At 41.0% G+C, this 25,674-nt stretch overlaps 1 protein-coding gene across 4 annotated transcripts in view; it reads right to left on the bottom strand.

Annotated features, from left to right (window-relative positions):
• LOC100705732 (cadherin-20) overlaps nt 1-25,674 on the bottom strand; it is a 100,396-nt gene that overhangs the window by 10,538 nt on the left and 64,184 nt on the right. For 3 of the 4 annotated variants that reach the window (XM_005449102.4, XM_019362996.2, XM_003439304.4), the window contains 6 exons: nt 18,799-19,102; nt 13,526-13,820; nt 13,114-13,233; nt 7,512-7,679; nt 5,849-6,036; nt 5,188-5,441 (listed from right to left, as the gene is read on the bottom strand). In XM_005449102.4, the coding sequence (XP_005449159.1) occupies nt 5,188-5,441; nt 5,849-6,036; nt 7,512-7,679; nt 13,114-13,233; nt 13,526-13,820; nt 18,799-19,017 (1,244 nt within the window). In that variant the 5' untranslated portion in view covers nt 19,018-19,102. The remainder of the gene's footprint in view (nt 1-5,187; nt 5,442-5,848; nt 6,037-7,511; nt 7,680-13,113; nt 13,234-13,525; nt 13,821-18,798; nt 19,103-25,674) is intronic. The other variant, XM_025910096.1, reaches the window with a different exon arrangement.

Raw genomic sequence — 25,674 nt, forward strand, 5'->3', positions numbered from 1 at the left:
AGCTCTGCCACCTCCAGCTCGACCTCCTATCTACTTGTTAGTGGAAATATCCCCACATCATACACCATAAAAAGTTTTGTGATCATCCTTCCTAAATCTTCTCTTTCACTCTTGCTGCTATCCTTTAGTCACAAATCACTCATTTCCACCCACTCCACCCTGCCAGCACCCTCTCCTTCATCATTATTGTGCATTGTCCATTGTTTTGGATTGTTTACCAGAGGTATTTAAACTCAGGTACCTTCACTACCTGTACTCTTTTTATCTTCACTGTTACATCTGTCTCCCTCTCACTCACACACATGCATTGTGTGTTGCTTCCACTGACATTCATTCCTCTTCTCTCCAGACCATACCTCCACCTCTGCAGCTCTCTTCTACCTACTCCTTACTTTCACTTCAGATCACAATGTCACCTGCAAACATCAGAGTCTTCACCGTAGACTTCAATCTGACCTTATCTGTCAACCTGTCAAACAATAAGGGGCTCAGATCAGATATCTGATGTAATCCTACCCCAACCTTGAACCCATCTGTCACTCGTACTGCACATATTATCACTCTCTCGTTGTCCATATTCATGCCTAGCACCACTTTCTCTCCCACTCCTAACTTCATCATGTAGTACCACAGTTCCTCCTCTGGTAACCTGTCATATGCTTTGTTTTTCACTGCTGCAAATCCTGATATTTTAGTCTGAACTTGCCCTGGTTAAGTCTTCACTTTTAATAAATATGACCAGTTTTATTTGTCTTGTAGAAGCACATTAAATGCATCACAATACACTGACACAGGCAACCTACTGAAGGAAGAAATCATTTTGCCTTTAAATGACTAATTAACACACATGCTGTTGTGATCATCACCAGATGCAGATATCAAATGTTTAATAAAAGTCTGTCGCTGGCACACTGACGCATTAGCAGCAGACTGTGTTTGCAGACTTGCTCGCTGTGCGCATTTTTGACCGACTGCCGACAGGAAACGGTGGTGATTGGCATGTCTGCCTCTGGCGAGGATCTCCCTGAAGGATCTCTATTAATATCACTGCTCCACAGTCCTGAGGAGGGGGGGAGGGGGCAGTGTGTGTGAAAAAGCAGGTGAAAAAGTGTGAGGTGAGTGCATTCAGATGTATCTGCCAGTCACGCTGCAGCGCAGAAAGGACAGAGAGATGACAGATGAAAATGGGGCAGACAGAGACACTGAAGGTCACCTGCTGCTTGTTGTTATCTGCCATCTGATGTTGTTGTTGCTGCAACAGCTGATTCCTCAGTTATCTGCAGCTCCAATTGCCAAAACTCGCTTTTTGAAAATCTTTCACTGATGCTCGTCCAGCTCTGAAGATTTTAGTGACACGACATATTCAGACTGCAACTTGAGCTGCTCTGAATCCTGTTGCTTAGAAATATATTAGATATAAATATATTAGATATTAGAAATCAGTTTTCTGCTGATGGTCGTGATCGGGACTTCTAATCATCAAAACCTTGGATGGCTACTTGTAGATCTCCCATAGCAAAAAAATTACTCTTAGAGTTACTTTTTCCAGTCTCTCCGTCACATCAGTAAACATGAGGATTACTTTATAAACTCAGCCACTTGTGTCAGCCCATATAAAATAAAACACTGAGCTCATTTTCAAATCCTTACTTACTCTAAAAGTCATAAAGGAGGATTATCCAGCGTTAGAGTCGAACACAAATCATTAACCAATGATTGTGAAGTTTCACAAATTGATCCACCTCTTGTCATCACAACAAACAAACAAAGGTGAAAGGAACGGTTTATACTATGCTTGCTCTGAACAAAATGCATCCATCACTAATGTCTTTAGTAACACCTGTGCTTTCCTGTTTTAAAGTGTAAAAAAGAAGCTGATTAAAAAGAAGACGGACTGTTTGTTCTGTTCTTTTCTTTGGAGACAAGCCACTTCAGCAGCTTCAGAACTTCAAGTGAACAAGCTCAGCTTTTACTGATCACAGACCGACATGTGAGAGAAGTCTCCTTGTCCTCATTACTAGGCCATAATAAGAAAAATGGCTTTTACTGACAATAAATAGCAGGCTTTTATAACAGTGAGTCAGTAAAGAATGATGCATTTGAACTTGTTCTAAGAACTTCCAGCATACCGCAGCCACTTCAGTCGCAGCAGTACATGGTAACCTCATTGATGAATGTGTACACGGAGTGTTGGCTGCATCTTGTGATTTTAAGAAGCACTCAGTCTTCAAACAGCAAACAAAAGCGCTGTTTTTAGGGAAAATGGAGGGAGAAAAAATCAATTTTCTGCTATGAGGTTCATTTTAAATAAAAAACAAACAAACAAACACGTTCTTTAGGCCAAGAGAGGAGACTTTTGATACCAGTATTTTTTAACGTGTTCTGAACAATAGTTCTCCAGGCTGTTCTTTGGACATTGGCTGCTTTTTCACTTATTTTCAGTCCAGTCCTTGTAAGAATATTTTAAAACCATGTAATCCTGACCTATGAGTCATTCAAGGATAAAAAGGCATCTAACTGAAGGGATGAACACATAACAGATCACTTGGCAAAGAACCAATTTTAAATGGTCCTTAGCCACTTTGTTACTAGCAGCCTGTTGCAAAAACACACTAACATTTTCCCCCATTTCTTTAGTTGAATCTATGAAAGATGCCAAACTGTCAAATTGTATTTTTGTACCAACAAGCTGATCCTTGAAGAGCTTTTAGCTGAAAACCTGATATATCTAAGCATGGCAGTGTCCTTAAAAAATTGTGAAAACGAAGGACAAAAGAAGAAATGGCTCATTGCCTCATTCACCTATTCATACAGGCACTTTTTCCTGTCCTTAAGTGCTTTCTATCTAACATTCATACACATTCACAGCCATCTGTAAAAAAAAGCTGGTTTGGGCCTACTTTTCAGACAGCGGCGTTGGAGAAATTGTCAAAATTGATCGAATTATGAACACAGAAAAGTGCAGTCAGATTTTTATCCACCATGTAACACCATCTGGAATGCATCTCATTAGTAATGGCTAAATCTTTCAGCATGACAATGATTTCAAACACACTGCCAGAGGAGTAAAATCATACCCAGGTAGAAAAACACACACTGGAACACAATCAGTCGTAGATTGTCCTCCCCAGAGCTCGGACCTCCACATTACTGAAGAAATGTGGGGTCATCTGAAGGTAGCTAACATCCAAAGATGAGCTTTTCCTTCAAGAAGTCTGGAGAATTGTTCCTAAAGACTACTTAAATAAATTATAAGGAAGCTTTCCTAAGAGAGTTCAGGCTGTGTTGAAAAATAAAGGTGCTCCTACCAGAAATCGACTTTCAAGCTCATTATAATCCTCAAAACTGTTTCTGCAAATATTTTTTGTGTTTTGTTTTGTATGTGTTGCAGATATGCACATATGTGTCCATGTACATTTGCACATGTTTAAATAAATCACCTATTTCCTCATCTCACTCGCAAAATATGAAGAAATGGGGGATGACTTAAGACTTTTGCAGTAGGGTTATACATTTGAGTTGCATGACGTGTTACCTGTCAGTGAAGGGGAAACAATAGAAGTCAATATCTATGAGTGAAAGAGGTCGAAAACCCTGACACAGCAGTCGGGTTAAACTGCTGAGTGTCCGTGCAGACGGATGAAGTGAGCAGCAAACACACACAGGAGTCATCTACATCGTCTTCCTTTACTTTTCACCCTGATCGAGGTTGAAAAAAGGGACAGCTGGGACGAGGTGCAGCTTGTGTGCAGCACTCGTTCACCCCTGCAGTCGCTCATTCCTTCAGATGATTAATAGCCTAATTAAAAGGCTTTATGTCTAATTAGTTTATGAAAGGTGCAGTCTGGACGATCAACGCACCACGCAACATCTGTTCTACCTGAGCACAAACCAGACTGAAATAAATGACATACGTCGTCAGCGTCTCTACTTCTGCATGGTCTTTGGTTGTTACACAGATTTGTCCTCTATCTCGTGTCAGCTGTCCTGCTCTAAACATACATGTGGATAAATGGGAGCTCAGTCATATCAGCCTGCAGCTGCAGCCAGCTGTGAGTTGTGTTGTGATGCTGCCCCCTGCTGGTAAACAGGTTACTTTACTCCTATTTTAGTTTAAACTGATGAAAATGCAGATTTAACTAAATATAATGCCCCAGACAGACTGCAGTTATTACATTATTAAATTACTGAATTGACAACACTGGTAAAATTGTGATGAAATCAATGAAAATTACCTACATATTTTAAATACATTTTGGTTTATAAGTTTTCAAGCTTATAGAAGAGTTGCTTAAAAAATCTCCATATTTAAAGGTGAAAAGTGGGAATTTTTTTCAACCTCTGTTTTAAATTCACCTCTCAGTGCATAATTTTAATCTCTGCGAAAACCCAAACACATTCTGTGAGTCTTTCTTGGTTCCAGTTGACTGGTTTTAGTCAATGGCGGGATTGGTAATTTGTTTGACGAACACAAATGAACTCATTGATGCATCTCAGAATTGGTTCAGTTTACTGCCTTCTCAAGCCAGTGGTCTCAGAAGCTGATCGAGGCTGGGCTGTTGGCATGCAGGATGCAGGCATACATATCCATGAGAGCACCATACCTGATCTGATTGTTTTTGGTGGAATCTGAGCTACCGAGACGAGGCATTCCAACCAAAGCTTGTGCCATATACAGACTTCTCTAGCCAGCATTTAGTCCCTGTGTCTCTGAACAAGTTGGGTTGATGCCTTCATCAGGCTCAACCAGTGACCTTTGCACCCACTGAAGGCTACGCTTATCCAAGAATGGAGAAAAAATCCTCAGATACAGATTGAGACACTTATGCAGTCCATGTTCAGACACTGACTGCTTGCATCACATCCAGATAGGGCCACACCTTGCATGGTGCATAAAATCTGGAGCAAGTAGAAACAAAAAAGTGGACTTTCAGTAGAGTGTTTCTGCCAGACGTCTGCACAGAAATTCTGCGAAATCAAACCATACAAAGCAGATAGCTGGAGCATTATCACAAAGAATAAAAATTTTGCCTTTGAGGTTATTTTTTGTCGTATTAAGGATATTTATTGACCTATTTAAAACGCTTAAAATGTAGACTAAAATCCTGCACAGTAAGCATGTTTGCAGTAAAACTGCAATACTGCTGAAGGACACGAAATCTGGAGTGGTTTATTTGTCATCCTCACCTCACAGTGTTGTTGGCAGCATCCGGATCCCTCGCTGACACGGTCTTCACCATAGTCCCTATCTCTGCGTCCTCTGGCAGCTCGACGTAGTACGCCGGCAAGTCGAACTGCGGGGGCTCGTCCACGTCCTCTATGCTCACGTGCACGATGGTGACGTCCTTGAAGGGCCCGCGGTGGCGAAAGGCCGGATCCAGGTGGGTGTTGGCTCCCTCCACCTTTAGAGTGTAGCTTGGCTTGTTCTCAAAGTTCAGCGGCTGATGGAGTAACACACAAAACCTTAAAAATGCACCCTTGTGTTCAGAGGTTGATTGAGATTAAGAGGTTAAACTGCTGGTATTTCATGGTAAAATCAGCAAATGCTGGGGCTATCTGCTAGGAACGTCTGTCCAGCTCAAAATGAAAAATAAATATTAAGTTTTTATTCCAGTGCTGAATTGACCAAAGAGATGCTGCCAATAGAATGTGATCTTTCCCTCACTCAAGGTGAAATTAAATTGACAGATTCCTGAAGGGACTTTTGAGTGTAGGACAAAGAAGCCTTTCAGGCTTTTGTACATGATAAAAATGGACTGTTTCTTCTTAACAAAAGAAAAAGAAATTATGATATAATATCTATATCATAATATCATCTTTATCTGTATCACAGATCTTTAGTCTGTACCTTTTTCACTGTGATGATGCCAAAGAGGTTTGTAGGGTCGGTGCTGATGTCAAAGGTGTCCCTTCCATCCCCATCGATGATGCTGTACTTCATCTCAGCATTGACCCCAATGTCCCTGTCCTTCGCCCAGATGCGTCCCACCACCGACCCCACAGGAGCCGACTCAGGAATGCTCATCTGGTACAGCCCTGAAGACACAGATTAACATGAGTGTAATCAAACTGGTTCACTTTTCAGTCCTCTAGAGGGAGCCAAACCTCTTTGGCTCCTCTCGTCTCCAAACCACATCTCAAGCCGGATGAAATAAATGGCTCCATAAACGCCTCACAATTGGGTTATCTACTGTCTCATGGGTCGGCTTGAATTTCATCTACCGTTTAACCTCAAAGAAGAGGTGACAGCTGCCCAATTTGTAGAGCTCCCCGCAGCCTTAAAGCGAAACGCTTGCACATTGTGTTTGATGGAGGGGATTCCCTGAAGCTCTTCACAACCGATCAAAGTTCCATCGGAGTGATGGCGTTAATTGGTTTGGGGACTGGTGATGGAGAAGGAAGTGGGCGCTGGGTGTTTTCTTTGTGTAAGAGCGAAGTCACCGGTCGGCCAAGCCGAGATGACCGCAGACCGCTAGACAAACCCCTGACCTAATGAGAGAAGTAGAAATGGGTATATTGAAAGAGACAGCATGGGGTGTCTGGTGGCTGGGAAGAAGGAGAAGAGGGAGGGAGGAAGGAGGCCAGAGGGTAAATGACTGGGGACTGGTGGCCAGAAGTGGACAGAGGGGCTAATGGCTTGGGTTCTCCAGAGAAATGGAGTGGATAGATGTAGAGATGAGTAGTTTTGTACAGTTCTTATTGGGGGCAGTTTTAAAAATACACAAAGCACACCACGAATGAGGTGTCAACCCTGAAACTAAACAGCGATCTCAGGGCCATTTCAGGGCTCTGAGTTTGGGTTCCTGGTCTGTCTCAGCTGCAGATCTCTCCATATAAAATTGATGCAGCATGCTCAGGCTGTACTACGATGCACAACACAGAGTTCAGTGTAAAGTCAGCATTTTAAAGCCAAGCTTCCAGAAAGCAAAAACACCAACTGGCTCAAAACCAAGACTTAATCCCACTTCTTACCAAAAATAATAAAATAGTATTTTTTTCTGCGTAATACTGTGCTGAACCATAAAAATATACAAAACTGCACGACAAGGCCCTCCTAAAGAACGAAATCTGAGCTTTCTCCAGAGACTCCAAAACTTAACTTTGAAAGAGGACTTCTTATGAAGATTAAAAAAAGTGTTTACTGCAGTAGAAGTTAAATACTTGTTTGTTTTTCCTTTTAGTTCAGTCATTTGTCTGACAAAAATTAAGAGCTAATTTGTGGACTGCTGGTTAGACAAATCAGCTCACTGGAAGAATATCTTCTGACATTTAAAGTAATGCTTTGTTTCAGCCCTCATTACCTCAGGGAGTCATAGCTCAAAGCTGCACAGTTTGTATATACTCAGAGGCTTTTTATTTTGCTTTTCGAAGTTTTCCTGCAGTACATCACATGCTGCTGTTTCATTGCAGCTGAGACAGAGTACATGTTGCTTCTCCTTGAGAAAAGGCTGATATGGGTTCAGGTAGAAAATCAATAAAACTAAGAAAAACATGTGCAGAAGGTTGCTTACTTTGGTCAAACATGGGCGGGTTGTCGTTGATGTCGCTAAGCGTGATGTTGATGGTAGTGGTGCCGGCGAGCCCCCCCAGCTGCCCGCCCATGTCCTTGGCCTGGATGACCACAGTGTAGTTTTCTCTGGTCTCGCGATCCATGTCTGCCAGGGACACACGGACCACGCCTAAAAACAGAGAGGCAAATTAAAGGTTAGTTGACACAGACTGAGGTGAAACAGCCAAAGGATGGTGTCCTGAAGGTACATAAAACCTTGATGATCAATTTTTTTCCTCTTTCCTGTTCTACTTTTGACAAGCAGCACAGTCTTGTGGCTTTTTATTAAAAAAATAATAATTACACCTGTTTCTGGATACTAATTTTCATCTATCTGGTCTCATTTTATGCTGATTTGTGTCCTGTGCACACAAAAATTCATTGTTCATGAGGGATTTTTCCAGCATCTCATTGAATCTGTGCATGAAGACTTGAGCAAGTCGTGAAGGCAAAAAGAGTTCAAACCCATCGCTAGCAAGGTGTACCAAGTAAAGTCGACAGTAAATGTACATTCTGCTACATCCAAAAGGTGATCTGTTGGTGCCTGGGGGGCTTGAGATGAGTGGATCCACTCCAGTGTCATCCTAATCCACATGCATGCATAAATCATCCTCGCACCACCCACCACAACTAATTAGTTTCTCTAATTTAGAGTCCCTGACCTGAACACACATAACTGTTATTTCTCATTTGGATATCCAGTATGTTAGTATGATATGATGTTATAGTTACTGTACACTGTTTTTAAATTTTAAATTGTGCATGCTAGCACAATGACAGTCTAGTTAGTTTATGCCTGATGAAAAATGAAAAACTTTTTTTTAGAAATAATTAATATTTTCCTCATTAATGATGCTTCTCACAAACCATCCGCTGTTTTTCAGGATGTTAATTTTTATGCAGATTAACCACTGTGCCTGCGGACATATGTGCAATCTGTGCATCATTACAGCGGATGCCACTTAAGCCCAATAATCTCATTGTCATGTTAATGAAACCAGGTTCAAATTACTTTTTTGGCTTTGTGACATGGTGCATTATCATGCTGAGAGCAGTCATTAGGAGATTGTAAACCGTGCGAATGACCAGGAACGTTTTAGGGGAGACATGGTATTCAGATAATAATGAATCAAAATCTACGGGCAAATGTCCCAGACCACAAAGAGTCAATCAACACCCAAGCTGAGAAATATAAAAGCCAATCATCTTGTTGCACTGACACATGCACAGAGCAGAGGTTTGGGACAGTTTTAATTGTGCAGCAGCAGACATGTCTACTTGTTAATGTGGTAGAAATGTTGATAAGCATTCTTTTCTCTTAGCTATTGTAGCCATAGCATGACTTTACATTGCATTTGTCCAGAGCTTTTGTGGGACAAGCCAGAGACACTGACCAGGTTAGCACAGATGTGCAAAAAGCTGCAGCTCCTCTAGCGGTCATTCAAAAACATCTTTGCAGCCTGATATGAAAACATTTTTTTGGCCTCTACGGATAGTTTCTCTACAAAAGGCACATTATTTAAATCATCCACCCGGATGAGTTGGGGGTCTGGCATAAGCAGACAGTACATAACATGTAGCCAAATTAGAAATTGGTTATCCAAAGTTACAGAAAGGACTGTTATCCTGGTGATGCTCACTCGTTCACTTGCTAATGGATTTTGATTTATTTATAGCGTGACTTCACCAACCAGTTACACGCATCATGTTCCTATGTTCCTGTTTATTCTGTCTTGGGTAGTTGGTAGACTTCACCTCTGCTAATGGGAGTCACTGAACTGGACCTCTGAACCGTGTAATTGAATTACCTGACAAATAATATGGGCTGCTGCTAAATACAGCCTGCCCAAGAAGCTTTTGTTTCAGTTTTGGTGACAGAAAATCTAGTTAATTAGCACTAATTAGCAGGTATAGGTGTTGCACTCATACAATTTGCCAATTTCTCATCCAAGAGGCTTCTTCGGTTTTAACAGTTGATGGGATTCCCAGCCAGTTAAACCCTAGTGGAGTTGTCACCTTGGAAGTAGACCTGAGGTTTGACTTACGCTGTTATCATGAGAGTTATTAGGGTCAGATGCATCTAGATGTGAGTGGGAGTTGAAACAGATGGGATCTCAAAATATCTCTGTAGGCGACTGATCGATGATATCATTTTTCAAGGACCTAAAAAAAGAGTTGCCTTCAACCCAAGAAACTAAGACTACCATGACTGTGAAAAAAACAACAACAACAATGCGGTGTGGTCAAAATGCTAATACTGATATTTCAAAATGGGTAACACTGTGTATTTAGCTGTTCATGAAGATTTAATAATGTCCTTTTTAGATTCTATTTTGAGTCAAACCTGACTTAACGTGATGCTTGGTGAGACTTGCTTCTAGAACGACTGTGAAATGGTCAACTATGGTACTGAAAACATCATCTCTGACCATAGATTTGAGCCTGCTATCTGCAGCTTTAGCACAAAAAGGAGACTAATCAGACCAAGTTACATTTTTGTCCACTTTTAGTGAGTCTGTGGCCTCTGCTGCCTCAGTCAAACTCGATGTGGTCCTTTGCTGTTGTAGCCTGTCCACCTCTGACTCAAATGCTTTCTTGCTCAGCAAGGATGTGAAGATTGGTTATCTATGCTACTGTCTGCCAGCTCCAACCGGTCTGCCATCTGACCTCTCACCTAACTGAACTCCAGAAGCAGCTGTGGAGGAAATCTCAGAATATCAGCAGTTGGAGAAATGATCTAAGACCACATTCCTCCTGATTCTGACGTTTTATGTGGAGATTAACTAAGCATCCGGACCTATATCTGCAGACTTTTATGTTTTGCTCTGCAAACACATGATTGCGTGATCAGATGAGCACATAATTACACAGATGCACAGGTGTTCCTAATGAAGTTTTCACTCAGTGTCCTAATCAAGAAGTGGAAATAATCACATTTACTTTAGTTCGAACTGAAAATGAGAGCAAAGTAAAGTAAGAAATTGCTGCTTCTAGAGGATTAAATAAGGTTTCTTTTTTTGCATAGCTGCACAGTTAAAGTGCATGTGACCAACCTCAACCCTGCAAATACACCTCACTATTGGGTTAATTTCTCTGAATCGCATTTGCATGCTTTTTTGATTGCTTTAATTTTAAATTTGGAGCACAATTCATGCAAGGTAAAAGTTTTATGCTACAGGATCAGAAAAGGAGTTCAAGTCGCGGGCAGCTCCAAGGCTGTCTGTGTTTAAGTTGTGGATTGTGGCAGCACCAATAAAAGCTGTGCCTATAGTGGAGGCAGTGAGGCTGATTGATGGCTGCAGAGCCGACCTACAGCAGCAGCGGTAGCAGTAGTCTGACTGGCTGTTGATGGGCAGTGCACCCTCAGCGGTTTGGCAACAGATTCTGTGCTGACAAAGAAATGGGACAGCTGTGTTAAACACTGGCCAGAGGTACTAATGGATTTTTGGACATGGTAATAAATGCTTTAACCACATCCTAGAAAGCTACAGGTTTAAAGAAATCTTCCTCTTTTACACGTTATGTTTACTTAATTTTTATACGCTGTTATTTTGTAAAACGTGCTGGCCAACCAATAATCTTTCTTCTTCTTCTTTCAAAAGATACCTGGCTGCAGTAATTTGATCTAATTCAGACCCAAGAGTATTAGAGAGGTCTCTCACTCTTCTGGGTTGATAATTTAGTTCATCCCAAAGCTGTTAGATGGTCAAAGTCAGAGCTTTGTCTGGACAAGTCCAGTTTTTTTCCACACCATGCTGTATGCTGGCTTCATGCACTGAATCACTGTCATGTTGAAACAGGAAAATGATAAATACACAAAGGTAGAAGTGCACTACCAAAAATGTCTCCACTTTTTTAAACACCTTCTGTGTGTAAATATTCCTGTCTCCCTTTTTGGGATCGTCTGTTGTCATCCTGAGGTCCCTGGTTAGTCTCCATGTTGCTGTACTCTGTTTCTTATCAGCAGTTCGTATTCATGCATTATTCTTCCTGTCTTTTTGGGGGCAGCTGTGGCTGGTTGGCTGGTTGGATACTTGGCTCCTCCCATCAATGGTCTGAAGCACCATTGAGTAAGATGCTGAACCCGCTAGTTACCCCAATGCTTCATGTGTGTAATGTTATGTCTAGATAAAAACACTGTATGAGTGTGTGTGTGACACTAAAAGTGATGAGAGGATGCAGCTAATGCATACTTGACAACATTTAATTGGTTAACTGGATGCAAAATAACGGAATATTAGTTGGTAAAAGGCACTAACATCACTAAAAAAGACACAAAATCTAGTTCAGTGACTCAAATTAGACAAAGTGAGGACTAATAGAAAGCTAGCAACTACAGGCAGCTGTGGCTTCCAGCTGCAAGTCAACGTCGCCACAACCATAATAGAAAACTTAAAGCCTGAAAAAACCCAGGTGGTTAGGTTGCAGTTTTAAATCAAGGCAACAGCACAATTATCCTAAATATACAGACAGGTTGTAGCAAGCTGTAAACATATTTATTTCTGCCATAAAGCCAGACATTTTAATGTGAGAGTCTCGGGGAAGTGACTCAGTTTTTGCCCATGAACCAAAAACTGCTATTTTTTTTTTATCTTCGCTGCAGTTTGTGGCCTTGACTTTTGTCAAATGTAGTAGCCTATATCATTTAGCTTTAAGTACATGGTGCAACACTCCCTTTTATCATCTATGGTATACTGATTATTATTTTAATTACTTCTGGTACTGATTGAAATGAAGAAGGTTAAGCAGTGTGCTCAAAAGCATTTGCAAGAAATACTTAGAAATACTTAATACAAAGCCATGTATGCTGTTTGTTTCTTGATCCGGTCTTTACGCTAAGCTAGGCTCACAGGATGTGAGTTAAAGCAGGTTTCTCAAAAACTTCAAATAGTCCTTTACTAGTAAAATGACTGAAAAATAAATATTTGTATATTTTCTGTCACCATCGATGGATTTATCATCTCAGAAGAAACTACTTGTTGATTTTCAGAATATAAGCCAGTAACTGGGACTCAACTGCTGCTTGGAAAGAGATACAAAGAGAAAAGCAGGTGAGAAGAAACCAGCAAGTTGGTTAAAAGTACTGCAAAATACATAGTATTTAATTTTATATTTCTCCAAGTGTTTGCTCTCCACGCTATGAGGCTGCGCCTGTCTTATTCTGTCCTCATTTTCAACAGAGAAGTCACACTTTGAGCTCGTTTTTGTCGGGTGCCAGGAGTTAGAGACGTGGCAAGTTGCGTCGCGTTTCAGACAAGTGTTTGGTAGTCTCATAGCAACAACAGGAACCATGCTGAGCTTCCTACATTCAAAGTCGGTTTGGTATACACAGGGGTATAAAGTGTGGACTGCTAAAATCAGACGAAATCAGTGTGATATAGTGTTAAAAAAGAGGTGGTAGGTGCCTGTTAATAAATCTTAAGGAAGTTTGTGGACTTTATCAGGTCATCTGACATCATTCTGAGTAATTACAAATTCATATGGAGCTCATAAAATAGTTAGTAGCTGGTGAAGCTTGAAATTTTCAGCTTCTGCATGCAATGAGTGGTTTTGCAGCTTCGTACCAGTCTTGGCATCTACAGAGAAATAAGGCTGGCCCTCCAGGATGCTGTAGACCACACGTGCGCTGTTGCCATATGTGGGGTCGTCAGCATCTGTAGCGGTCAGCTGGATCACAGATGTTCCTGGAAGCAGAGGTTAGGGGGAGATGATGCAGTTATAAATAGGAAGCATCCTTTTAGGTGGAGATTTCTCCATCTGTAGACACGAACTAACTGTGCTTATTTACTTTAAAAGTATCTTTATGAATTGTGAATGAAGCAGATGGAAACGAGGCTGTAAGAACAAGCAACAGTGTCAACTCCGAAGGGCTTTTATGCACTTTGTTATTGTTCGCCATGGCTGCAAACATGCACAGAGAGCATGTTAGTTTCTGTCTCGTACCATGCGCCCGCCTTTCCTTTTCCTTCTGCTTACCTATTTTGGACATCTCAGGCACAGTCGCCTGGTATGGGCCATCTAGAAATCTCGGCTCGTTGTCGTTGATGTCCTGGATCTTGACGATGAACTCGGATTCGGGCTCTAGGGGCCTGTCCGTCAGGCGGTTGCGGGCCTGTGCACGGAGTATGTACTGGGCCTTCACCTCTCGGTCCAGCCTCTGGATTGCGTGGATGTCCCCCGTGCTGTCATCGATGGTGAAAGTGGTGCCCGCCCCTTCCCCCGTCAGGATATATTTAATGGAGCCATCACCTTTGTCCATGTCTGAGTGGAGCTGTGAGGTTCAGAGTTGTTAGTTAAAAGCGAAATTCTCATGACCAGCATGAAAGACTAGTCATAAGTTGACAGCACAACAGACAAATGGTGCAGTCCAAAAGTATTAGGGCATTGACATGTTTTGGGAATGATAATTAGGTCGCATCTTCCAATTTTAGAAAAATGCAACAGCACAGCGATCCTAAACATACAGAAATGACAAACAAACAGCTTTACTGGGACAAATGAAGCAACGTCCAAGTCAACCTCATGATCTCAGTCCAACTAAACATGTGTTATAGTTGCTGCAGAAAAAAAACCAAACAAACCCAGAAATGAGGATACACATGAAAAGAGGCTGTAGTACATGCCTGGAAGAACGTGGCTCCCTTTTTAGGAAATTAGTCAAGTTATCAAAGAACAGTAAAGTATGTGATGAAGATTTGCTATTTCACATATTTGCAACCTGACTATTAGGAGTGTAAGAGTAGCCATGATTCAGTGTGCACAACAGAGTTATAGGGTATCATTCTGTTCTGTCTTAAAGTGGACTTACTGTGCTCTTTTCCTTTTATTAGAAGGGCTCTGTTATGGGCTTTGGATTCTCTGTCATTTAAGCCCCTCCCCCTGTAACCAGCTTTAGTCTTATTGACTGGCCCTAACAACAGGATGGTTTGAATAGCAAGTAGGTTGGGTAGGTTTAACATCATACAGAGCAAAAAAGAGCAATGCATATGCTGGCATTTTTGTCCACGGTTAAGGTGGATATTGTCAAATTAGGGTAAGTAATTTGTTATCTAAAATCTGCTGCAGCCCACTCAAACCTTTGATTCAAGAGACCAAGATGAATTAAAGTATCTTTGCCTTTGTCAGGGATTCATTTTGATCTTCTGATGATTTGCTTGTTGAAGCTGATTCTTCATTAACAGCTTTCATTTGACCACCTGCTCCGTTTTAGTCCCTCTTCTCTCGTCAGTAATGGAATATAAGATACGCTCCGAATCAAAAGTAGGTCAAATAAAATCAGAAGAACATAATTCAGGTGACGTCGCTTTATCAGGTTTTTTCATCTTTTTTTGGCCCCAGAGGTTACTCCATGGTTTCAGCCAGGGGTGTCAAACCTAAGACCCGAGTGGGGCCAGAACGTCTTACTGGCAAAGACCTCACGTTGCCCGTCATACTGCATCAAAGTACTTTGGTTGTAGTTAAATTGCTTATTATTGTTTGTATTACATTAAATAACAGAAAATTTCCAGTTTTTGTTATTTGTTTGTTTTTTTACAGTAAAGTCACAGTAAAAGAAAAACAAAACAGAAAACAAATAAATATATAACTGCAGCACTTTTTTGCAAATCAACAAAGATTTTTTTGTAATTAAGTGTCGACAATGTTTTTTTTCTTTAAGTGTGAGCATGTCGAGCTGTGCTGGTGGGTTTGCACTGCAACTACAATTTGTAGTTAAACTTCTTTTCACTGAATGTTTTCTGCAATATGTTGGATATGTACCAATAGAGTTACCAGTCTGCCCCACTTCAGATCAGTGGGTATGTGGCCGATGATTTTGGCACCTGGATCTAAGCTTTTCCTGTGGACTGGAGTGCAAAATTGAAATTTGATGTAATGTGATTAGCAATTATCTAATTTTGACCTCACCAGGGGCTCATTGTTAATGGTTTTTACTTTGTAGTCTAAATAATCTGAAAAAATATGAAATGTCCTTATGATAAATTAATGCATTACTGTCAAACTGATTTGAGTCCCCCAAAATTTCAAAATTCTTGACCTCCAGGGGTGGTGTGTGCTTATGTGTTGTTCTTAATATTGTTGCTGGAAGTAGACATGTAATCACAGCTTAGAGCCTGTTGCCCGAGACCCTGCAGTGCAATCAGAAGCCTTTTGTGGCCTCTAAGAGCAAATGCCATCCTGTTGATCTGCAATCAGACTTTACTTTGTACTTAAAGGGCCTCTGCGTATGATGAGTGCTTGCTGCCATCACACTAGCGGAGTGAAATTAAATGCCCCCCAGTCTGTCTCATATATTATCAACAGGTGTGCAGCCAGGCCACAACACAGCACTAAATCTGCAAACACTCCTTTCAAGACACACTCTCTTTGGCTGTTTTTCTCATCTGGGGACGAGTCGAGGTGGTTGAACTGCTAAAAGTTTTGCCACTTGTTATGCCAGTGATAATGCACTGGTAGTTTTTACAATATCTTTCATTGCCGAGCAGCAGACAATACAGCTTTTCCTATCACTGCCGACAACATGCCCACCTGCACGCTCTCCTGCAAAGCCCAGCTCAGCCCAGAATAGATTTTCTAATCAACACCCCATTGTGGGCTTCAGCCCTGTGTCTGGTAGTGATATATCACAGGCTCAGCTTTCCTCTGCTTATCCACCTTCTCCGGCTCCAATGCCTCTTTTCCTTCAAAGCCTTTGAAAGTAGCGAGTTTGACACTCGGGCTATCAATTACCTGCTCCTTCTCAGCTTCGGCCCAAACCCCCAAACCTCCAACATCCCAGCGGCTCTGAATACAAAGTTCCTCAGTAGAGGTAGGGAGAACTGAGGGGAAGCAAACTAAGGAGGGAGGCTGCAACACATCTCTCTTCTGCATTGTCCCGAACTTGAGTGGCCCTTTGGGTTGTAGCTCGGCCTCTCAGACTCACTTTATCTATTCAGTGTGCAAAAATTAGAGATGAGGAGAAACAGGAGATAAATGGAAGCAAAGAAGAGGTACGGGAATTTTTCACACCACATTTAAGTGGAAGTAATATTTTTCCTGCAGATCTCTCTGTCTGCATAAGCACATTACTTTTAGGAATCTGACATTTTCCTCAGTATTCCCAGGCGGTGGTAGTGAAATTATTCCAGAAGACTAATTAAAGCAGGTTTGCATCATTCCCAAAGGGTGATTTCTGAGGATGAGCAGTTAATACTGCAGTGCTTTAAAAGCTGAGGAGGGATATTGAGGGAGTGGTAGTTCTGGAATCAGGGCTCTATAGTGTTAGCTATTCAGGAATAGCTAAAAGTATGAAAGCGTGTTTTTCTTTTTATTACAGGTAATGAAAAGAAACCCAAACAGGTTCATTTACATGCACGGAAGTATATAAATTTAAACAGTTTGAGAAGGGTTTTAAGTGGGGCCACTATTACTTTTATGTGTATAACTTTTCAAAAAAGATCAGGCAAAGTCAGGCATTATGTGATGTTATGTACCTGTTGGGCATTACAACAGTCTAAACTACTGTTGGGTAAGGGATGGAAAAAATCAACTCAAATTTTCAAGATTAAAGTAAAGAAATTTAGAAAAAAAGGAGCAAATATACAGGAAAAAAGCTCAAATTCATGTATTAAAACTGGAAGGGAAAAACTGGGAAAAACCTTGTAAATTTACAGCGGAAAAAAGTTTGTTCACATTCTTTCACAAGAATTTACAAGAAAAAACAAACAGGTTTAATTAGGGAGGAATATACTGCACCTTAGGAAGGTTATCTTACAAAGAAATTCAAATATTTGGACTTCGTGGGTCAATAAATCATCATTAATTTAATTAAAAAAACATAGATCTTTTCCCTCCAAATTTTATACCCTCGCCCAGCACAGCTAGTCCTGCATATACACGTGTGTTGTGCAGGAATTTAAAAATGTAGGATCATTCTAAAGAAAACAATACAAGGTGTCAAAAAACTGTATTTATTTTTCAAACTCAAACTGGCTTATCATTTAAAGCATGTAAACAGCTTTATGTTAGCGACTTAGCATGGCTGCCCATTCAGTTATACTAAAATCTTACAGTTAGCGTGCAACAGGAGGGAATTAATTTGTTACTTTGGTTGTCATTTAACCATCGATGGTATAACAGATGGAGATCACCCTTTGCCTCTCGATAAGCATTTTATTGGTGTTTTGAAACCAGCTGTGATAAGTGAGTGATTCATCAATCACAGGTCATTAACCAATCAGCATTATATATTTTACTCAGAATGACCCAAACGTGGTGGTTGAGTTCAGAAAAAAAAGACTTCAATAAGCACTGGCTTCACATCCATCTTTCATAGTGTCTATGGTGTTAACTGCATTGATAATACTTATTTGTTGCTTGTAAATTGGTTAAAATTGGCTTCACAGTATGAAAAAATAGAGGGCATGAGCATTTTGTTTAAATTTGGATACATTATTACTTCTGTATTTGTTAAAACTAAAAGAAAACATGTGCTCCAGCAGACAATTTCTATACTGTGAGAGTAATACTCAGTGAACTGGCTCCTAAATCGACTCAGATTTGTGCAGGCGCTTGACACTAAATTATTTTTTTGCTCCCTCTCTTTCCAGAGAAATCTTTTTTAGTGATATAATGGCATTTTTTTAAAAGTTTGAGCTTGCAGAAATGATGCTTCTCTCTGCCGATGATGACTAGAATTACAACTATTGATCAAATGTTCAATTCACTTTAGCAAGCGAGCAATCAAAGTGCTCCATTGTGAGCACCTCTCCTCTGCTCTTGTGAGAGCATGTCAGCGGTGCTGCAGATGTGCCGTCCACTTCTGAGAAACGGAGACCGACTGAAGCTTCGGTTCGAGTCAATTAACTCAATCACTGCTGTCTGGCTCTGGTTCAAAGTGGACAGAAGAGAGGCTGTCTCTCATAAGAACTCAGTGCATCCAGGGATTAAATTGGAATTTCTTTTTCTTTTTTTTCTTCTTCGTTTATTGAAGCTTGCCTTTGCCCACCCATGATCTTCTCTTTTTGTATTCATGTGCTCAGCTCTAGCCCAGCTGCCGATGACCTCCAGCAGTAGAGCTCCCCTATAGATCTTTTAGTTTGCTCTGTTTGAAGGAGTTGGAGTTAAATTCACTTTGCAGCACCTATCAGTTCAAAGGTTACTTAGAAACCATGCTCTCTGCAAGGCTAGAAACCTGCACTCTTTGCATCTTATACCTCCACATGTATGCGTATGTTCATGTTCATAAAGTGCAACTTATAGTGAAGACTGACCTTTCCAATATAAAGTGGTTCCAGTCCAGTATACTCCTCCAGGACAAAGAACTGATTCCACACCCAGCTTCGCTTTGCCCGTTGCAGAAGTGCTGAGTTCCTTACGTGTTCCTCCTCTGCTGGCGTACCCAGAAGGCTATGAGGCAGAAGGGTCAAAATGCCAAGAGCCACGGGGAGCAAGGTCCGCGCAACTGCTGGAAGATGCACTCGGTCTCCCATCGTGAAGCACGGAGTGGTATTTGAAAAGACTTTTCCCTTTTTCTTCACAAGTGGAGCTATTTCCCGGGTCCCGTCTTTGTGGCTGCTGGAAGAGAAAAAAGGAAGAGCACAGATGAGTCTCAGATTTTGGACACATTCATTTCTGTTAATATGTGTCATCCACAGGTCTCCAACAGTGCCACGGGATACAACAAGGACATTTCCACTGACTCCAGATTATTTCTCCACTACTGAGCTTTTGTAGAGTTATAATGAGCTGTGTATCTGTGTGAGCCTTATAATGGCTGAAGGAGAGGGTTCCTCTTGTACTGGCGATGTGGAGTTGGAAAGAAATGAGGAGAATGGGTACATGTTCTTCAGATTTTTTTTGTTGCCTTGAGGCAAACCAAAATAAGTTGTGCTGTATTTTTACTCTTTAAAAGTTATAAAATGAAGAACAAAAAGAATGTTGATGTCACAGGTAAGTGTAACTATAACAACTCTAGTGAGGATTGCCTTAGAATAAAGATGACTTTGTGTGGTTTTTATGGGTTGTTTATGTGCACCCAATTAGTCTGTAGGTGTACAAAATTCAGGAACTGAACAGAGTAATGTAACTTCTGAACCACTGTTTGTAATTTCTGTTTGAATATGTTATATAAATTATTGAGCATCAGAAGCATTGGCAGGTGCATTTTTAAATTTTAATAGTAAGGTAACCAGTACCAAGCTCTGCCAACAGCCAACCAGCTTTAACAGTCATGACAAAAAGATGAAGTCACCAAAACTGTAGTTCCTCTTATGGCCACTTGAGGCTGGCAGCAAAAATTAGTCAGTCTAATTTATCAGCTCACCCAGGCTAGCTTCCTCCATAAGCAACCCCCATAAACTTTGTGAGAAAGGACTAAAAAAATACTAGAATTTCATTCATTTCAGTTAAAGCACAGACCTCTTGGTCTGCACGACACAGCAAGCTGTAATATTAGTCACATAAAATGGTCAAAAAGGCACCAACAGCACAAGCACACAGTGAAGAGGTCCAGTACAATATTAGTGGATGAGCCCAAGCAGATGCCAGGACGGCTGTCAATAACAGGAGCTACACTCCTGCAGGTGGATGAGTAAGTAAAAGCTTCACCCTACTCATGCTTTTTAATACTAGAAGTTTAGAAGTTTTTACTTTGCGGTTGGACAAACTTTTAGAGGCTGCCTCAGGTGGCCACTACAACTGCAGTTTCTGCCGCTGGCTTCATTTTCCACTTTATTGTTATTGTAGTTATTGAACAAAGAATGCTGCTTTCTATCGTTTAACTTAATCTGTGCTTCAATTAATACTGATTAGCACTCTTAGCTTCACAGCATCCAACTAAGGAAAAGGACTCAGAAACTGCACGGTTAATCAGTTTATCCGTCCATCAATCATAGTTCTTTATTTTTGTTTCTTAGCAGCAATTAGCAGGTATCTGTGTTTGTGTGATACAGTAGCTGTAGCACTCCACCCTCTCTTATAAACAAGGTTATTTTTGGCTACAAAAACCCAAGATGGTGTCACCTAAAAAGCTAATTTGTTGCTAATGGTGGCTAATTCCATCTTTTATATACAGGCATTTCATCTTTTTATCTCATATTATTTATTCATACAAAGGAAGCTGATAAAAGCCTGCACATTTCATATTATAGTGCCCAAACTTCCCCTAAAAATGTTAAAGCAATGTAATGTTTTGGAGCCTGGAGAAGATAACAGAAATAATGAAGCACCAGCTCCAGCTTCTTTCCCTCCAGCTCGGGACACAAAACATCAGCAAGTGTAAGCACACTCTTTCTCTTCCTTCCTCCTCTTCCTGTCATGAGGAGAGGTGAGCTCCTTCACACCTCCTGTAAAAGGCCCGGGGGTGTGATGTTCTGAGATTGTAGTGTTTCTGTTAACACCCCTGCTCAGCTCTACTCACACCGTGTTCTACAAGCTCCCTTCAGTGCTGCACACCGTTCATTACAAGTGTGCTGTGTACGGTTTTTTTTCTTCCTTCCATATCGCAGGTTTTGAATGCCCCTATGGTGCTGCCTGGTTGCAGGATTTCATGCCTCTAAATACCATCTCCCTCCATGTCGCTCTTTTTGATTCGAGCATCACAGGAATCCTTAAGATCAGCGAGGTCACGTCTGTGAATTTTTGCAGGAGATGCTTTTTAAGGTATTGATCTGAGTTAATCAATACCTTTTCACATGCAGCGCATGGCACCTACGCTGCCTCTTCCCATCTGCATCTTGTTTTTATGTATTAGGAGGACGGCTGCATCTGCCCGCATTTTCCTGCATTAATGAGCTCAGGGGAAAATAGGCAGATTTAAGGTCTGAAAGTAGAAAAAGGGAGCGAGGAGGGGAGGGGATAAAAGGAAAAGAAAAGCAAGAAGAGAGGAGGCTGTTAGCAAAAAGTTTGCAGCAGCGGAAGAAAGAGAGACTGTTTGACTCATTGGTTGACTCCATTATGTTTGGTAAGAGAGAGTGCATTGTGCTGCCGTGGACTCCCTGAATCGCCAAACTCAGTTAATCATTGTTGAAGAGGCACAAAAGGCAGGGAAGGGTGGGAGGCGTGGCTGCATTGTCAGCGGGAGGCTGAGCTGTGTGTGTGTGTGTGTGTGTGTGTGTGTGTTAAGACAATCCCCGCGAGGACCGCTTGGCAGGACGACTGACACTTGACCTCGCTGCTCCCCTCTTTTCTGCCTATTCAAGCCGACTGGTTGCCATTATGAAGTCAAATTAGCTCCCAGACCTGCCTCCCCTTTCGGCTCCTCCCCTCAAAGGTCACAGCTTGCACCCGGGCATTTTGCTCCATTTTGTCGCACCTAATGAGGTGACATGCTACGTAATTGTGCTGGCAAAACATTCTTCACATCTCTGTTCTGTTAATCTTATGGCATTTCGACTGTTTAAGCAAAACGGCAGCTGGTGTGAACAGTGGATAGAAGGGGATGGGAAGATGAAGGGTTGAGGGGATGAGGAGCTAGGCGGAGGGCGGCGGAGCAATCATATGAAAAAGCTTTGCAAGACTTAAGGCAAAGAGGTATTTTCCCACCGGGCTGAAGCATTCCTCCAAGTAGAAAAATCTGCCTTTGTATTCAAAAGAAAAATAACAAGTCAAAATGGAAAAGAAGCCACAGAAACATCCAATTTGTCCAGTGTTTGTCTTAAAATGAAAGAAAGCATTGGAAGGAAGGGTTGGAGGAAGAAAATGAGTGACAGTGATTGTCAGAGGGAGCAGCTGGTGTGAGAAAATGATAGACCATATTGTCGTATCATCGTACTCCGAGTCCACCTGCTGCTCCATTAGCTGCGATCTGACAACAACAGACTATATCAAACTGTTCCTGCGTGAGGTGAGTGATTTCTTCCAATGGAGGAAAACAAACTGCCGCGGTACGACTGACAGACAGAATCTGTACCTCCACCTGTTCATACTGACTCACTGCTGCTTGAATACACATTTAGAAAGTATAAACTAACTGGTGGAACTTGTGCTCATAGGAGTGGGTGTTAAACCCGACTGAGCCATCATAAAGTTAAGAAGTCCCAAAAGTTAGTTACGAGAGGCTTTTGGAGACACTTTAGGGTCATTTTGGGCTCCATCTTGGGGACTTGTGCAAAGGTTTCAGTGTCAACAGGCAGACAACACCTGAAATACAGTGCATGTAAATTTGTATCAGATAAATCTGAGAGGTAAGAAGAGATATGGAGGAACTGCACTAGCTGTAATTGAAAACTAGTCTGATCACAGACTCCTTACTGGGAAGGAATGCTTCTGAGGCCTGACCATTGAACTGCTAGCTTCCATCAATGCTGTTTCAATCCAGTTTGAATCAACAGACTTTTCAGAGGGAGAGCTTAGGCTGTGCTGTTTGAAGGCAAAGTTAGAGAGGCAAGGCTGAGATGGTTTGGTTATGTCCAGAGAAGGGATAGTGGATTTATTACACAAAGGAAGTTAAAGATGGAGCTGCCATGGAGCAGAAAAAGAGGAAGACTCCAGAGAAAATTAATAGAAGCCGGGGAGGAGGACAGAAGAAGATGCTACGGATAGGATGAGAGGAAGGCAGCCAAAACATAAAAAACAACTGAACCCAATAAAATTAAGTATTTCTGATCTTTAATGAGCTTTGCCACAAAACTCAGCATAAGGTTTTATAGTGTTATGCCCATCATGACAGCATAAGAAGAGGTGCTTTTTTTCTGTATAAAACACTCAAATAGAGTCAACAGTGTGATGATCACAATGTATAATCCAACAGAAAAATTCCCCAACACAGTTTGAAATGGTTAAAGCTTTTGCAGTCCACCCACACCTTTAGTCACAATTCCAATCATCACACATTCAATTCAGTTCTGTTGTATTTATATAGTAACAAATCACAACAACAATTGCCTCAAGGCGCTAAAATGTATTTTATTTGCTTTGTGTTTTCATTCCTTTTGCTCTTCTGATTATTTACTTGTTGAACTTGATTCTCAATCAATAGCTTCATTTCCCAAGTTAAGTTCTTTCTAGTCAAAAGTCTTTTAGGATTCCACAAGAAATCTTTAATTGAAGAATTTAATTGATTCCAGAGAGTTTTACCTTACAGGCCCTGTTCATATGTATTTGGTAGTTTGCTAAATCATAGTCTTTTCCATGTGTTTTGTCCTTTTGTCCACATGTAAGGAGCCTTTTAGGTCACTGAGAACTCTGTAGCGACTAAAGCTTTTCAGAAGCTGAAGCTTAAGGTTGTCTCGCTGCCTCAAACCTGTGTGTCTTTAACTCCTTTTATGATGTCAGAGTTCATAGGGTTATTATTTGCAGATTTCTGATTGTTCAACAGTTCTATGCAGTTAGGGTTATATTTTTCCACCTGTTGCTCTGGCATGCTCTTGACATTAGTTTTTCATGTGCACAGAGATTTCTCAAAATGAATGAATAGGATTAAAAAAGTTAGATTTGTACTTCATCCTACTTTTTTACAAGCATATAAACTGAATGGTACACTGCTGTTGGAGGTAACTCAGTGTCCTTTTTCTTTCTTTCTTTCTTTCTTTTTTATTTTTACCAGTTAACAATCAGTTAAACAATCTAGGTGGAAAAAACTTCATACTGCATATAGACTAAAAGCTTTTTTTTTTTTTTCAGTGAACAGACTTCAAAAAATACATATTTATTGTAAATGACCACTCATCTGCAGTACCTTCACAGTACTCCAGGGGGCTGTGGCCCACCCTCTGGAAATCACAGCAGTGAAAAGTTTACAGAATAAAAAACAAGCATCTGCATAGTTTTTCTGACACAGATACTGTGCATGACAAAATTTGCGCTAGAGGCTTGCAGATGCTGAGCCCATAGCAACCATATCAAATTGCATGCTTCATTACCTACAAGTTGTTTCAGGAATTACAGACTGCACATTACATGTGTTGTTTCGCGTTGTTTTGTGTTAAATGTTCATCTCTATTGTAGAATAATATAGTGTTCAGAGAAGCACAACAAGCTGCAAAAGCTTATAAAATGTAGTACCGAGCGTGACGGTCACAGTCAAATGTTGCAAAAGTTTCTTCTGGCAAATACACAACACACTGTGTTCAGTTTGACTCAACCCAGTCAAAATAGAAAATACTACACAACTAAGTACAACAATGCTACTATTTAGTTACTAAGTTAGCACATAGTTTGTTATGCCTGTAGCAAAGCTCGGACAGCATGAAGTTTGGAACGATAGCGCCTCATTATTTGTGAGGGAAAGTTCCAAAAAACTTGTTATAGTTTCTAAAACCTTTTTGACATCTAAACTTTACAATATAGAAAAAACAAGCAATGTTAAAAACATTTCGAAAGCCATCTTTTTCATTTTTCATATATTTGTTTATTTTATAGGCCAGTTATTCATCAATAATAAAAAAGAGGTGGTTAATTTGATTTTAAATGCTATTAAAAACTTTCCAGAAATGTTTCAACTCTCCAAACTGCCTTTACTTTGTCAGGTTACCAGGGGCCAGCTCAGTGTGTGGTACATTAGTATGGGTTCACCCTGTTCAAGTGTTATGTGGAGCATTATTAAGTGTTAATTTCACAGTATCCATGTCTTTGCTCCACTCACCTCAACTTTAAAAAGAGGCCTCCCAGACTGTGGAAAAAGGTTCTTAAAAACTGGGTGGACCCATGAAAAAGGGATCCACCCACCCCGGCAGGGCAAAACGTCACGGCCAATTTGTTAACCACAATTGATTTTGCATGGTAGAGAGCGATGGTCATGTGGAAGCTCTGAATATCTCCGACCCAGACGAGGTTGCTGCCTCGATGCACATTTTTGAGATGCAGAAGCCCCGGCATGAGAAAGTGTCTTTCAGTAAGCCGAACACAATAAGCCGAGCGGCTGCTGTTGCAAAATGCAGAAGGGCTTTCTGAATCTAATTTCACTTCCAGGGCCGAGCGTGACGGGCTGTATTCCCTATAGAAGTGTCGTTTTTTGTATATTTCTGAATGTTTATTTACTTATTTACACGTAATTAAACGGAGACTCGGCTGCTGCGTGCGCTAACTTTTAATAAACAGGCCTTTACTTCAGCGTGGCCTCTGGTGTGGTTTGTATGTGTGTGGATAAAGCTGACCACTTCTTGTGGTTTCTATACCGTCACTGCCTGCAGCAAAGACCCAGTTTCCTG

This window comes from Oreochromis niloticus, linkage group LG9 (assembly GCF_001858045.2).
Source record: "Oreochromis niloticus isolate F11D_XX linkage group LG9, O_niloticus_UMD_NMBU, whole genome shotgun sequence".
NCBI classification, from domain to species: domain Eukaryota; kingdom Metazoa; phylum Chordata; class Actinopteri; order Cichliformes; family Cichlidae; genus Oreochromis; species Oreochromis niloticus.